A 16,132-nucleotide genomic window follows, 5' to 3' on the forward strand; every position below is an offset into this window, starting at 1 on the left:
AAATGTTTCCTGTAAACCGTGCCCTGCGTTTGGCTTGGAAGCCTGCTCTTATGTTCTCCTCAAAACTTTCTGAATACTGAATATTCAATTTCTGAAGTCTATGGCTGTCACCTTGGTTGAAGTGTGGCTATGCCCCTCCCTGACTGGTTAAGCACACACGCGTTGCCTTGTCACTCATACACTCCTACGCACAGGTAAGTGCTGACAGACCAGCCTTGAGGGCCTCACCTGTCTACCGGTGCAGTTTTCAACCTCTGCCAGAATTTCATTCTTGAATAATTATCTCTTAGATACAATGGAAACAACTTAATAACACTTCCATGGCGACAGCAGTTTATCTCCAAGAAACCCAATGTAAACTCTTCTGCAGTTGGCTTTGTAATTCAGTTATATTCAAACTTGGTTGCCACAGTAACTTGTTGTTGTTGTTAGCATTTGAGAGCTAGAAGGCTGTCTTCTAGCACTCAAAACCAGGACACAAGAAGCTAACCTCTGCTACTGCTCTGCTAACCTCTGACAGGGTCAGTCTGGTGAATAGGCTATTTGCGCTTGTACAACTTTAGTTTTTAAACTTCCAGAAATGTTTTAATTGAGAGGCTTTTGCTGCTTAGACATGTTCGTACACATTACCTGAATTCGGTAGATGATTTTCAAACCAGGTTTTAGTGCTAGCGTGTCCGAGGCCTTAGCTTCATGACTAAAAGTTCAGGGAGCCCCACACTGTTGAAGTTGATGCTGTGTGTGTGTGTGTGTGTGTGTGTGTGTGTGGAGGAGCACAGGGTTGGGGGGGTGGTAATCTCGATGTCAGACCAAAGAACCAGGTCGATGGTCATTGAATGTAGACATGCTGCCCCGTGTGTAGTCTGTGGTGTGCTTCACCCCCCGAGGCTCTGTTCTGGCCAAAATAAACCCCCCACTGAGAGAGGTCTTTGTCAGCTCTCACAGAAAAGGCCAATACTCTTACCTCCCCACTGCATGCTGGGAAATACACACTGCACTGCCGGGCCCTTTTCTTCCTGCTGCTTGTTGCATTCTGAGAGTGAGTAGAAAAGGACTCACGTTAAGAAATGGAGAAATGCAGAGAGTTCTGAAAAAAGAAGATTAGGCATAATTATGATCATCATACGGAGCTTGTTGTGTATACTGCCTCTGTTTCTCCCTCTCTCATGCAGTGAGCAGTTAGGCTTTCTCAGTAACATAGATTTAGTGTGAAAAAAAGCTTAGCATCTGTATGCACACACACCAGAACAACAACATCTCAACTCAACAACCACATCTCTCTCTCCCTCTCTCCTTATCATTATCTCTTTCTCTACCGTTCTCTCCCACTCTCTCCCTATCATTCTCGCTCTCTTTCCCCATCGCTCTCCCTCTCTCTTCCTCTATCACTCTCTCCCTCCCTATAATTCTCTCTTTCTCTATCTCTCTCTCCCTCTCCCTCAGTCCTCTCTCCCTCTCTATTTATGAGGCAGAACATGTTCATGTGTGATGGATCCATACATACCTCTAGGCCCGCAATGGCACAGTTTCAGCTCCAGATGAAGACCATTAAAAGTCTGGGTCAGAGATGCTGCATTGCTATGCATTCCAGTAGCATCCCTAACCCTGATAAACTGCCCGCAGTAAAAACATAATGGGAATCACCAAAGCTGTAATAATGAGTTCCAAATCTTGCCAGACGTGTGGTGCCAGACAGTGGGGAATTTATAATATTATCTACATGTATCACATATTAGCAGACAAGACCCATTAAATGTTGCAGGCTAAACATGATGAGTGCATGTAAGTGTATTTGTGATTTCACACAGCAAGGTTGTCTGTAATTGTTGCAAGGCCTTGGGAATATATGGATAGACTGACATCTACAGGTCATTTTAAAGCACTGCACTATTTCCTGACAGATGCCTGTGACAGACCGTATTACTTTGGTATTTAATGGACCAAATTTCTTTCAGATTCAACACAAATCAAAATATACCTATTCACAGAGGGAATGTTATTTAATTAGGGAAGGAATGGGTTTTTCTAAGAAGGATGATAAAGTGGTAAATAACAAGCCTTTCAGTGCATTCTGGCTCTGGGCCCCTGTGTGTGATATGTGCACTGGTGCCCATCTCCCTCCATTACAGCTCCGGGCCCCCGTGTGTGATATTTGCACTGGTGCTGTACTCCCTCCATTATGGCTCTGGGCCCCTGTGTGTGATATGTGCACTGGTGCCCTTCTCCCTCCATTATGGCTCTGGGCCCCGGTGTGTGATGTGTGCACTGGTGTCCTTCTCCCTCCAGTACGGCTCCACATATAGACTATTGTGTGCCAGGCGTGATTTTATTAAATTTCTCTCTCTTTCTCTCTCTCAGAATCTCAGATGAAGACTGCAGACAGTTTTGAGGAGAAGGACTCCTGCTCCTTGGTGAGTATCCACACTCTTACATAGACCTACACTCTTACACTAACCCATAGCGATAAAACGCACTGTTGCCATGCATCAGATTAATAGAAATATCAAGGCCAGTTCTGTACAGGTCAGTCATGTGCCCTGTGAGCTGACGAGCAGAGTCTGGATTATATATTTCTAAAAATAAACATCTGACCTACTCAATGAGCTGTGTGGCACTACCAAGGGTCTCCAGCAGAGGGACCCATTTCTCCAGCTATCTCTATCTCTTTCTCTCTCTCTCTCTCACACACGTCTGTACGCACGTACACACGCACACACACCACTCCTTGGCTTTGGTATAGCAAGGCTGCTTGTTTTAACGTATGCAGCTCAGAGAGTTTGGACCACATTAGATGTGCACTCTGACTCTGAAGCATAGTTCAGTGCCTGTTAGCACATAGCTGCACCTTTTCAAGTTCAAACTGAAGGTTTTACGTTGTTTACGTCGAGCGCTCTTGTTCCCACCCGCAGTTTCAGGGCTGCTAACAGAGAGATAAAGCTCTTTTTATAAAGGAGATTATCGACAGACAGGTGTCATAATCCAACACAAGGCAATAATCCATTAGGACACCTTTAGAGCAAACGTTATATCGACACGTTAGATTTGAAACACACTGACTGAACACTGGAGTGGAGAAGAGTTCTTCTGCCATTCGCTAGCCTCCCGTGTCCCTCAGCCAATCGCAGGCTTTATCTTTGTAATTAAGGACACAATTTCCCTTTTGACCTTGCTTCATCTTTCCCTTGTGCACTGGGAAATCCTGCAGATGGTATTCAGTCATTCAGAGTGGTTTGATGGATGACAATTGACGTCTGGTATGCGTGAAGTTCTAGTTACTTTCTAAGAAGTCTGGTTGATGGTCATTGCCCTGGTGAAAAACACAACAAATGGTGCAGATTTATATCACCAGTGCCAAAACTGTGGGCTGGGAACCACTGGTGAGTCACCGGTGAGTCACATGTGAATACACATTATACACGTTCCTAAAAAATAAACGCTACACTGCTCAATCTAAATTCAGGTATTTTGGAAAATGTTACATTTTCATTTTCCGTGTAATGAGGGGAGACTGGGGAACAGCAGTTACTCATTGAGTAGTCAGTGGGCGAAGAAAACGGTTTTTTTTGTGAAGTGAGAGACCAAAGGAGGTTCACTGTCACTCATGCAGAAAAAACTATTTGTTGTCTCCCTGCACAGAGCGAAGAACCGCCTGGGACCAAAAGCACAGAGCCTCGGACAGGAAGTGAGGCCGGCGAGAAAGGAAGCCCGGCTCTGGACTCCATCTGCATCAGCGAGGCAGACAAAGGGGCGGTGCTGACGCTGATCAGAGAAGAGGTAACGCAGAAGTGATTGGCTGTTTGACTGAAACTACGGAAAGCGATTGCCCGTTTGATCGAGCCGATCGCCTGTGGTTGAGAGCATGACCACTCCTCAACTACTCGCTGTTAACACAAAGTGGTCAGGGTTTAACAGTCTCTCTCTCTCCCCCACTGCAGATCATAGCTAAAGAAATTGAAGCCAGCCAGTGGAAGAGGAAGTTTGAGCAGAGCAGACAGGAAGTTGTGGAGATGAGGTACACCACGGCACCTTAAGCTTCCGCTTCCTCTGTCATAGTCTCATCACCTGCACATGCACACGCACACACACACAGACACTCACACGCACACACACGCACGCACACACACGCACACAGACACACAGACAGACGCATGCACACTCACACGCACACACACACAGACACTCACATGCACACACACGCACGCACACACACGCACACAGACACACAGACAGACGCATGGACACTCACACGCACACACACGCACACACACACAGACACACATAGACACACGCACACACAAAGACACACAGACAGACAGACAGACAGACAGACACACAGACGCATGGATACTCACACGCACACTCAAAAAGACATCAATGGCTGTCACGCACTTCAGAGGATGGGTGTGTTAATCTGCACCCTCCCAAAATTGTAAGTGACAGTCTGAGCTGTCATGCATAGTTATTCTTAAAATATAACTATGCATTCAAATATGGACAGAACCCAAATGAGGAGGAATAAAAAGCTTCAAAAGTAGCCACGCACATCAGTCCAGATTTTTCCAAACTCTCCCAAAGCTGGACAAGACACTGATGGGAGATGCATGGTTCAGGTAACATATGGATTCAGATGCAGGACTCAGATTCAGATGCCTGATTCAGATGTATGATTCAGATTCAGATTCAGATTCAGATGTATGATTCAGATTCAGATTCAGATTCAGATTCAGATTCAGATTCAGATTCAGATTCAGATGTATGATTCAGATTCAGATTCAGAGGCAGACATGGTGAGTAAGATGAATGCAGCCTTTTGAACAGTCTTAATGTCAGGTGCAATAACGCCAGCCTCACTGGTCTCTCCACAGGAAGATAGTGGCGGAATATGAGAACACTGTGGCCCAGATGATAGGTGAGTGTACCCTGTTTGCACACTCATTTACACACTTGTTTACATACTCACCTTGTGACAATCCTGTAGCATGCTATAGCAACACAAAGAGAAATGCACATAATGCAAACAGTGGACACACTTGGTGAACCGCATAGACACCACCACAGGGACCCTGCTGGCTGCCCCCGGGGGGGTTGACTTACGGTAAACGGGGCTGTGGAACGTGTTCTGACCGCACAGAGGACGAGCACCGCACGAACAGGACGTCCCAGCGGACCGTTCAGCAGCTGACCACAGAGAGGGACCAGGCGCTGGCCGACCTCAACTCAGTGGAGCGCTCCATCTCCGACCTGTTCCGGAGGTACGAGAACATGAAGTCCGTCCTGGAAGGCTTCAAAAAGGTCAGTGAGTCCCATCGCCATCGCCGGCCCCTGCCTCCCCCCAATCTGTGCCATATCTCAGGAGACCGATGTGATCAAGCTAGGACTCGGAACTGTACTTTCCCCTAGGGTCCTCAACGCACTTGTCCCTGGGTTTGATTTGCCCTTCATTGTACGTCACTCTGGATAAGAGCATTTGTTAAATGCCTGTAATGTAATGTAATGTAATGTAATGAGAACTTGAGGGATCCTTGCCTTTTTTGGGTGGGATTTATGTTAGTTTCCAAAATAGCAGGTCCAAAAAAGCATTTACCGGGACAAATTCTGTCTATTTACCAGATCAAATATAGCCCATACTATTTTTAATAAATTCAGCGAGCAAAGTGTCATTACATAGCATAACATAACATAGCATAACCTAATGTAACATAATAAGCCATTCAGCCCAGCAATGCTCGCCTTTTCCTTTCACTGAAGTGCACCTACTGCTAAGTTTGCGAAAAAACGAAATAGTGTCGCTCACCGTATCAAGCCTAGTCCAGAGGCGTGGCCTCCACTACATGTCCTGACAAGCTATTCCACACAGTGACCTCTCTCTGTGAGTCTGAGTCCTGGGCTGGGGTGGTCGTGTGGGTCTGAACACTGCGCTGGTTTGCAGAACGAGGAGGTGCTGAAGAAGTGTGCGCAGGAGTACCTGCAGCGCGTCAAACAGGAGGAGCAGCGCTACCAGACCCTCAAGCTCCACGCCGAGGAGAAGCTGGACAGGTGAGGCCTGAAGACGCCCGCACAGAGAGGAACACCTGTCATTCAGCTGGGCGCACAAGGAGCGCTGTCATCTCCATGGAGACACACTACTTCTTGCTCCCTCTCTTCCACCGTCTCTCTCTTTTCTTTTTAAATCCACAGGCTTTATTAGCACAAAATATAAGGAGTACGTATTTCTAAACTGTAATCCAGAGTTGCAGGGATGGTTACAAAACCACATCCTTCATGTCTGCATCAAGTGTCTAATTTACAACATCACCCATCCTATTATGTTTGGGGTCAAATTGACCCCACTCAGTATTTGACATCTTTTAAAAACCAGTTAACCTTTTTTCATCTTGATACGGTATGATTTTTAAAAAATTATATTTTGGCGGGATTAAATAGTAAACATGCAATAAATATAATGCTATGTTTTCAGAAGTCCTGTTCCAACTTTGCATGTGTTGTATGGGCTTATTTTGACACTCTGTAACTGTAAAACATACACAACCATTTTTATTTTTATCTCAGATTTCTTTGTGGGTGATTGTGGTGGTGCCTTCCCATACAGGTGCCGAACTTTCACTTCCTGTACCTCAGGCTCTAAAATGAGCTGTTTGTCACCGATTTTTCATATTTATGGACAAGAGACTTGTCATTTGGGAGACAATAAGAAGGCGACACCAAGTGTCCAAAATTATTTCTTTTTCAATAATTTTGTGTTTATTTAAACAGTAAAAGCGGTCATAAACTCTGAACACAATAGGAGGGTTAAACAGCACATTACAATTGAGAGATGATGTTGGAATGAATAGCAGCAAACAGGAGTCTCCAGAATCAGGATTGAGAAGCCCAGGTGTCAGTTGCTTTACCCCTCTCTCTCTCTCTCTGTTTGTCAGTGCTAATGAGGAGATAGCTCTGGTGCGCTCCAAGGCTAACTCGGAGAGCATAGCCCTTAACGCCAGCCTGCGCAAGGAGCAAATGAAGGTGGAGTCTCTGGAGCAGGCCCTCCATCAGAAGGTGAGGGTCCAGGGACCTGCTCATTTTTGGTGCAAACTTTTTGTTTGCGTATCGCTCGCTCACGCTAGTTGCCACAGACAGAACAAGGAATCAAAATGAGGTCACATACACTCACTGAGCACTGCACAGTAATGTTGTCATTGGGTACAAATGAGTACGTCTTCCTAGCAAAAGAGGTACATATTAATGATACACTCCCTGAGCACTTTATTAGGAACACCTGTACATCTACTTATTCATGCGATTATTGAATCAGCCGATCGTGTTGCAACAGAAGAATGCATAATATCATGTAGATACCGGTCAGGAGCTTCAGTTAATGTTCACATCAACCATAAGAATGTGGAAAATTCAGATCCCAGAAACTACTGATCTCCTGAGATTTTCACACACAACAGTCTTTTTGCTGAGAATGCAAAAAAACAAAAAACATTAATTGAGCAGCAGTTGTGTGGGCAGAAACCCTTGTTAATGCGAGAGGTCAGAGGAGAATGGCCAGACTGGTCAAAGCTGACAGGAAGGTAAGTAACGCAAATAACCACACATTACAACAGGGGTATGAAGAAGAGCATCTAAAACTTTAAGTGAATAGGCTACACCAGTTCAAACATGGTGATACATTGCTGTCTCTTTTTCAGAACCAAGAGATGGAGGAGCTCACCAAGATCTGCGATGAACTGATAGCAAAGCTTGGCAAAACAGACTGAAGAAACGCCAAATCCGCCACAAAAAAAGTGCCGTACCCAACACCTTCCCTTAAGACTTCGCCCAGGCCTCCTCAACGTCACACACGTGGCGGCTAGAAAGCTCCTCGCGCTGCCCAACCGCTAAACTGCTCCTGGTGAGCACGGGGCAGACTGGGCCGTTTCGTTTGCCCGTGGGGGAAGAAACCCACTTTCACCTCCTCTCTTCACACTGTTAAACATACTAAACAAAAACTGAAAATTTGAAAAAAGAATTCAAACTATATACAAAATAAAATCCGCCTTTGGAGTACTGAGAAACAGAGTAGCCAGATAATGAAGAAAAAGTATTTTAGAGGATTTGAAGATCAGTGTGTATCCTCCTGTGTGCGTGTGTGTGTGTGTGTGTGTGTGTGTGTGTGTGTGCGTGTGTGTGTGCAGATATCACACACATTTATAATTTCCTGGGTGGTTCATAGTAAACATTGTAAACATCTATAAACTGTTTTTCCATTTATGAAATCTGGTTGGTATAATTGTACAGCTGTACAGGAAATGACACAAGCAGGGGTCTAAAGCATCTCTTCTCAGTACTCGGTTCACAGTGGACAGAGCCCAGTGTTTACGCAACCAAACTGCTGCTACCGGAATGAGACAGAGAAGAAGAAAAAAAGTTGTCGCAACTTTAGTCCTCCAGATATTGTAAAGTGTAACTAGCAAGGCCTTTTCGTGTCATTTAGTCTGTCCATTAAGAGACTGTGCCTTTGGTGAATTTGATGGTTGTTTTGTTGTTGACTCTCACTCTGTCTGAACTACAGAAAGACTCCAACCCCTTCAGTAATCCTTGTCAAAAACATCACTGATTGCCAAACTATAAATCTTCCCAGAATTGCAACATTCAAAGTTATTTTATATCTGAAAGATTGATGCCCCTCTCAATGGGGTCGGTGTTGGTGTGCAAGTCTGTCAGAAGCACAAGTGACCAATCCAGCAGTCCTATACTGCATGGTTCATTCTCCTCAGCCAATCAGAATTTACTCAGTAGCTGCCATGTACTTTTAATGTCCGGAATTTGCGCTAAAGTTCTAAAACCACCATCTCAGTTTCAGAACTGAGAAGGGCACCTTCAGCTGTATATGAAAGAAATAAACCAGAATAAGTCATGCATTCTCTGGATATATACAATAAACATACAACAATATATACTATATACAGTTGGCCCTGGTTAGTGCACTTTTTTTCTTGTTCACCCCATTATGAAAGATTCTGCTGGTTATGAAGAGCAGTGATCTTCATTCCTGGTCCTGGAGAGCAGCAGGGTGTGCTGGCTTTTGTTTTTGCCTTAATAGCAGCAACCAATTCAGACCAGGTGAGATTAACTCTGTAATTAACTGCTTTCATTGATGAATTAAGTGCTGAGTAACAACCAAACAAAAATCCAGCACACCCTGCGGCTCTCCAGCACCAGGTGTGAGGACCCCAGCACACCCTGCGGCTCTCCAGGACCAGGACCATTGATTAGACTATCATAGTTTTTCCAAATTGTATTTAAGAGGTCCCACTGTATGTACTTCTGAATATGTACTTGGTTGGTGGTGTGGTTGGCATGGAATTTGGATTACTGTTCTTCATTTTAACCTGAATATGGCCCGAAAGAGGCATTGTGTACTGTTTTGGCATGCAACATCAACATGAATTTAAATTATATTGTATATGGGAGATTAAATAATCTGGTAGGGTTTTCCCCAATCGTGTGTATCAGTAAGATCTTTGATTTTACTTTAAAAATTATTTTAGATGCAGTCCTTGCTTCAGTTTGTTTTCATAGAGTATGCTTGATCATTACGAGTGTAGCTGAAAAGCACTTTGTTTTGTTTTTTCATTCTTTTAACATGCCAGGACAAACGGACTGCTATTTTTATACAGGTTTCTGTAAATCACAAATTTGACTTTTTTTAAAACAGGAAATCAATGTTATAAAATTATAACAGCAAAACGTCAAACAGAGTACGATTGCAGATAATCTACTTGCTTCAAGATATTAAGCTTATTAAGCATTCATGCCACCACCCACACTACTATGTCCACGGTAAAGGAGTTTCTAGGGGGAATAGATTGCTACATTACGTCACTATAGATGGGCCTTATCAGTAAATGGTTTTGCCTCTTGGCAGAGATTAAGCAGTAAGCCCCACTGTGCTGAATATCTAAGGAGTTGGCAGGATATCTATATACTGTTGACAGACAGCCATCTTTTTACCGCACCTGTGGTGAAACCTTGTTTTGTCTTGAGGCAATGGGCCCTGTGTCACCACGGCAACCACCTTTGCACCGTCATCAATACCAACACACTACTGTTGGCTACCAAAACTCACGGCCGTATACGTGCCGAACAGAGACAGGCAGGGTCTGATTCTGCCATTAGTCTAACTGCTCTAGTGTGTTTACTAAACCCCAGAGCAACAAATGTAAGCACATAGTGGGCCAGTTTCACGGACACATTAAGCTTAGTCCTTGACTAACTAGTTTTTCATGGAGAGTCTCCATTCAAAATAGAATTTAGTCGAGGACGAGGCTAAATCTGTGTCTGCTAAACCGCCCCATATTATCATTTTAGAAGTTTGTTTCTCATATCGTAGTGGCCGGGAAACTCTTATTTATGCTGTGCAGGGATTGGTTAAAATGCGCATGCTTGAATGTGTTGCTGGAGTCGGGGACCAGGAGTCGTGACGGAAAATCCACCTGTCCCCCGTTACGCTACATGTATTGTATATTGCCTTTCAATTATCCATTGATGCTGCATATATTTTACCTGCAAATAAGATCTCATTATTTTTTTTAAGTGTAACTGACATTTGTAAAGAGGAAAAAAAACATAAGCAGATGTAAGGAAGTTATGTTTATTAATATATATATTTTGTTCTTATTTCACCGCCTGAATAAAAATGATTGTGATTATTTGTGTCATTTCGTCATATTTATGATTGAGGTTGAGTTGTTTGGTTATGAATTTGACACTGCTCTATACAATAATTGCTCAGTTTAGCAGACACAGATTTAGCCTAGTCCGAAACTAAAATCAGTCCAGGACTCCAGAATGAAGCTAATTGGTGTCCGTGAACCGGTCCAATGTGTGTCTTCACAACAGATCTGTAAAATGCTTCATGAATGTCTTGTTTCACAAATCAGATTTCAGGCAGCATAGTGTTAACACAAAGATAAACATTTGCTTGGCAGATGCCCAATTCAGAAGGGCTCACATAATGTTCTATTACCCTGCCCACAAAGACACACAAAGGTCCTTACCCAGAAAAGTGCTAATCTGTGTACCTGTACACTCTCAGAAATATGACAGTTTTGTTCTTCAAGGATCAAATTTCCCAAATGTACCCCTGAAAGTGCAAGTTCTCTATGGGTGCAAATAGGGGTACAAGCTTCCTGGTTACAAGTCTAGCTCACTAAAATACAGGATGCCACAGTACTTTTTTGCAAGGCATCAACAACCTCAACAGGTGATAATAGTTTTATCAGAGCACCATTTGAATGACCACAGGGCTGTCCCACACCGGCTGTCCCGAGTCTCTCTGGAGCTGGGCCAGAGTTCTAACTAAGCCCCATTATCTAGGACCACAGGTGCTCAAGCGCGCAGGGGGGAGAGAGCTTAGCGGTGAGATTGCCGTGCTCCTTACCGTCCTCGCTCCCGCTAGCCGACGCCACTCCGGCACTGGCTCCGCAGCATGAAGACTCTTCTGCCTTCGCTGCTTCTCGTTGCCATGGCAACCCGATGTGAGTATAAATAATTCTGCAGGAGTCAGCGCTCTGGGCATTTAATTTAAAGTTTAATATTCCCTGCGTTGTGGGATTTGTGCATAGAGTGCATACAGTCCGTCTTTATTCATACAGCTTGGTGTTGTCTGAAGCAGTGCGGAGGAATTTGAACCTTAAACCTTCATTATTCCAACTTGCCAACCACTGTGGCCCAGGTTCACAGCCAGGCACAGATTGAGTCCAGTCCGAGACTAAATGTAAAGTAGCAGAAATGGAGATTCTCCATACAAAAATTTGTCCAGGACTGAGCTTAATCTGTCTGTGGAACTGGCCCTATGTTTTAGACATTAGTCATTCTGAAGGCTATTGATTGTTGATTAATGTTGATTACTGATAACCATAGTGCTGCAAGACATCAGCATTAGAAGAATGTGGTAAGAAATGTAACCTGCAACAGATACCCATCGCCTCACTAGAATAAGGTGACACTGGTGTGACCTAAGACTGAAAAAATACCAGAAAGTGCTTTACAAATTACAGGTCAATTACTTCTTCTGGCGAATAGGCCTAAGTAGCCATCTAATTATCTCATAGCCAAGGTGGGGCTCGTTTTGCAAAACAAATCCACTGACTTGTAGGCTAATATTACTGAAAGGTACAATAGGTAATTTCGGACTCCTAACGGTCAAGAGAGGAATTGCAACAACAAACAACCTCAAACCACAACCCACAGTCTATGAATATAACGCGTAATAGAAAGCGTTATTATATAGCAGCTACACGAAAAATCTGAATAAGCGGCCACGCCATTGGCTGTGGCAGTTAGAACCAATTTTCAACCAATGAACTTGAATTGCTGTACAGCTGTACAATGTTTTGATACAGAGTGACAGTCCGACAAATATACACTTTGAAACGCGAATTTAAGGACTATAAACACAGGCAGATGGTGAGTCAACATGTCAGTGAGCCTTTTTCAATGTTAGGAAGGGATTTACGATGGTCTTGTAACAATGTTTTAACACAAACATCGTACCTATTGTACCTCAATCCAATCAGATTGTCTGCAACTAGTAGAGAATTTGTATTGTAAACGAATGTCACACATGGTCATTTTCAGAACCTTTAGAAATAGAGGTGTCGAGATTATTGCCTGTAGTAGCGGAGCGGCGTGTCGGCGTGTGGTGCGGGCTGTCATGTCTCAGCGCAGCCGTTTTCTGTTGCTCGGTTTGTAAGGACGCGGCGCTGAAGTGCCACACCTGCGCGGCGACGGATGAGGAAGAATGCGACCAGCAGGGGTCCTTCGCCTGCCCGCAATATGCCGACGCCTGCTCCACCATCACCGGGCCCAGTAAGTGTGCGCGCTTTAATACAGTCATCCAGCTATACTAATATATACTAAGTACTAACATTTTATAATTCCATTTATAATTTCAAATTGTAGCGTGATTTAATATATTTTGCCGTAGGAGAAAATCAAACTGTAAACACCCCGGAGAAAGTATTTTCCTTGAATGTAGCTACAATCTTGGTTTTATTTTCTAGAAGAATCCCACGTGGAGAAACATTAACAAGGGAAATATGGACCAACTGGAAGCCTGTGGTTCTAACTACCCGCACAACATTTATTTATAATTTCAAAATAATTCATTAATAATGGAAAGGTGCAATTAAAGGTTCAGTTTACTCAATCTTGAAGTACAAATAATGTCCAAAATGTCCAAGTTAGCTTCAATTGCATTCGCTGGCTTTTTAAGTGCAGTGCTTACTGAAGTTCACAAGATGGCAATTTATAATCTGATTCAATTCCTCAATTTGTGTAACTACAATATCACATTTTTTGCATTCCTTGGGAAACACACACAGGGCTTGAACCTATCTATGGTAGTTGGACTACATTGATGTCTTTTAAAGTTGCCTTTAAAAGTTTGATCTCAGGGCACAGAGTTAGATGTCCAAAATGGAATTTAATGGATTTGAGTCCAAGTTTGCCTTGTGTGTGTTTTCTTTCTACTTGTAAACAGAATATAACTTACCTCTGTGTGGGGTTTGGTCTCTCCCCTCTCCTGTGTGGGGTTTGGTCTCCCCTCTCCTGTGTGGGGTTTGGTCTCTCCCCTTTTCTGTGTGGGGTTTGGCCTCCCCCTCTTACACAGTTTGGTCTCTCCCTCTCCTGGCTCACAGACACGGTGATAAAGTCCTGCTCCTACAAGTCCTTCTGTGACAGGGTTCACCATGGCAACCCGGATGTGAAGATGGAGTGCTGCTTCACGGAGAACTGCAACGGGCCCTATAACGCCTACAGACAGGGAGAGAACCGGAGCACCGCTGCTGCCCTGGGGTCCAGCTCCTCCCTGCTGCTGGGGGCCCTGCTGCTGCTCCTGGCCACTAGCAGGGTGTAGCCCCTCGTCCCCACAATACCTCCACCCCCTCCAGGCAATGTCCCCACCCCCTGACCATGCTCACCCGCACATGGGCGTATCAAAGGGCTTCCTTAACTCTTAGCTGTCCCATCATGCTTTGTGCTTTGCTGGTTTAAGACTTCACGGCTTGTAGCGGATTTAACCAGTCCGGTTTCTAGGCTGCAACCTTTCCCAAGATAAGGACAAAACACCCCCGCAAAAATGCAAATGTTATGGAGAAATGCTTTCAGGGCACAACTCTGCAAAGACCTGGAGGCAGATATCACTGTTGATGTAAAGGAGCATCAGTGAAAAGCTTCGATTGCACACAGTAACTGCACTTGTAAAGGGACTTGACTCCACGTTCAATGCGGGTTTCATGCACATTAAAAAAGAGTTCATGCACATTATTCTCATTTCATTTATGAAGTTAGTACAATATCAGTAATTGGTGGAAGGTAATGAGTTTCAGAAGTCCAATATTCAGAAATGTAATTCAAGAGTCCTTCTCTCTTACTAGTACAGAAGATCTAGAATATCTAGTTTAGAAAAACACAAATACATTTTTCAGCTAAAATGAGAGCCATAACTAACAAACTGGTGACCCTTTATGAATTGATGAGCCGGAGATTTAAAAGTAGGACTCCATACATAACACCTAATAAAAAACAAAAAAAACACAATGAACGATCACTTTAATCAAGTTGTCTGATTTATTTGCTTACATTTATGTTTATTTGAAAACATTCAAATGAGGTGAAAAAACTTAAAATAAGCATCTATTGAAATAAATTAATGGGGACTTTTTCAGGTACCGTTCAACTGAAGTCAGTATTTTTTTCCACATTTTCAAAGAAAGTTCACTTTACAGAAATTAGCCTACGGCATGTTTCTGCACTCACAATACAGAATTTAAAAACAAAAAATAATCCCCTGTACAAGAGGCAACGACATGTTCAAAAGCATTTAAAAATGTAACACAAGAGTCAGACCTTTCAGCCTCCAGACCCACAAGACCCTGTTCTAAATATCAGAAGCAATATCGCCACCCAATGGTGGAAAGTGGTTCTGCAGTTCACTTTTTACCCAAATACAGTCTTCTGCAGCAAAACCTACATTCACATTACAGAGATAAATCCCCAACCCATCCCCCCCCCCCCCCCCCCACCCCCACCCTCCCCTCCACCCCCCTTCGCTTTTACCAATTGGTTTAGCAAACACTGACCATACTGAACATAACCATGGTACTTTCATGTGCTTGTTTGTTATTTAATATGACTGGTAGTGGTACCATAGTTGATAAGATATGGAAAACTATTTCAAAGTGAGATTCAAGCTCCAATTCGATATAAAGGTCAAAGGTAACTGTACCTTAAATTTTAAAATAATACTTTTTTTTGAAGAAAAAAAAAAAAGAAAAAAAAGAAATCCGGATGAAGAGTTGGCATGGTTCAGGTGTATTAAAATGCTGATGGTGGGTGTAACACGTTATACAGTACAAATACATTCAGACACGCACTGCACCTCCAAGCAGGCGGCAACCCCAAAACTGCAAGCAGCCAGAGCTGTTTGATAAAGGCAATAAATAATAATTATAATGCATCATCATTATTTTAACCATAATCGTCATCACGATAACATCTCCAGCATCTAAACAGTTTGCTATTACCTTGATAAATTAATGATTATCACCTTATTAGAGATTAGTATTTATTATTAATAATAAGAAGAAGCATAAAGTAAGTTAATCTGATGCATTTGCTTTCATTTTTAGCCCTAGATGGCATGGAAGTGGTCTTCAGATAGAGAAGAACCAAGTCCCCCCACATTCCTGACCACCAACCAATATCATTTTGCATTACAACAGGAAGTGGCCTTTATAAAGGCATCAGCCCACCCCATAGAGCAGGGATCATCAACTCTTCACCTTAAACCCAAATCCAGCCCTGGTTTTCTGTTCTCCAGGGTAATTAGTGCTACTGATTGGCCAGACTGTCTCCACACCTCGCTACCAGGTGAAGGGAGGGCGGGAAAAGCAGCCGTTCTCAGCCCCTGTTCCACGAGTTGCTGATCCCTGCGTAACTGAAGAGCCAGAAGTCGCAGAAACCGAGATCAACCGAGATGCGTTCAGTGTCCCGCAACTACCGATTCCCTCACAGGCTAGAATGCAGGCTCTCTTGCTTCTTAAATCAAACTAAGGGGGTTAGTCATATTTTCAACCCAGTCATACCCAAAACACATACA

General features: G+C 43.5%; 1 protein-coding gene across 6 annotated transcripts in view; it reads left to right on the forward strand.

Moving 5' to 3' along the window:
• LOC133141971 (transforming acidic coiled-coil-containing protein 1-like) overlaps positions 1-10,679 on the forward strand; it is a 46,140-nt gene extending 35,461 nt beyond the window's left edge. For 5 of the 6 annotated variants that reach the window (XR_009710149.1, XR_009710150.1, XR_009710146.1 and 2 more), the window contains 9 exons: positions 2,359-2,411; positions 3,637-3,774; positions 3,936-4,012; positions 4,866-4,909; positions 5,132-5,292; positions 5,930-6,036; positions 6,918-7,038; positions 7,677-8,126; positions 8,163-10,679. Coding sequence is in view for 1 of the 6 variants with exons in the window: in XM_061262846.1 (XP_061118830.1) it covers positions 2,359-2,411; positions 3,637-3,774; positions 3,936-4,012; positions 4,866-4,909; positions 5,132-5,292; positions 5,930-6,036; positions 6,918-7,038; positions 7,677-7,745 (770 nt within the window). In the remaining 5 variants the exon portion in view is untranslated. Of the gene's footprint in view, positions 1-2,358; positions 2,412-3,636; positions 3,775-3,935; positions 4,013-4,865; positions 4,910-5,131; positions 5,293-5,929; positions 6,037-6,917; positions 7,039-7,676 lie in introns of all 6 variants that reach the window. The other variant, XM_061262846.1, reaches the window with a different exon arrangement.
• Positions 10,680-16,132: the final 5,453 nt, after the last annotated feature.

The sequence above is a fragment of the Conger conger genome, chromosome 12 (assembly GCF_963514075.1).
Source record: "Conger conger chromosome 12, fConCon1.1, whole genome shotgun sequence".
In the NCBI taxonomy this organism is placed as follows: domain Eukaryota; kingdom Metazoa; phylum Chordata; class Actinopteri; order Anguilliformes; family Congridae; genus Conger; species Conger conger.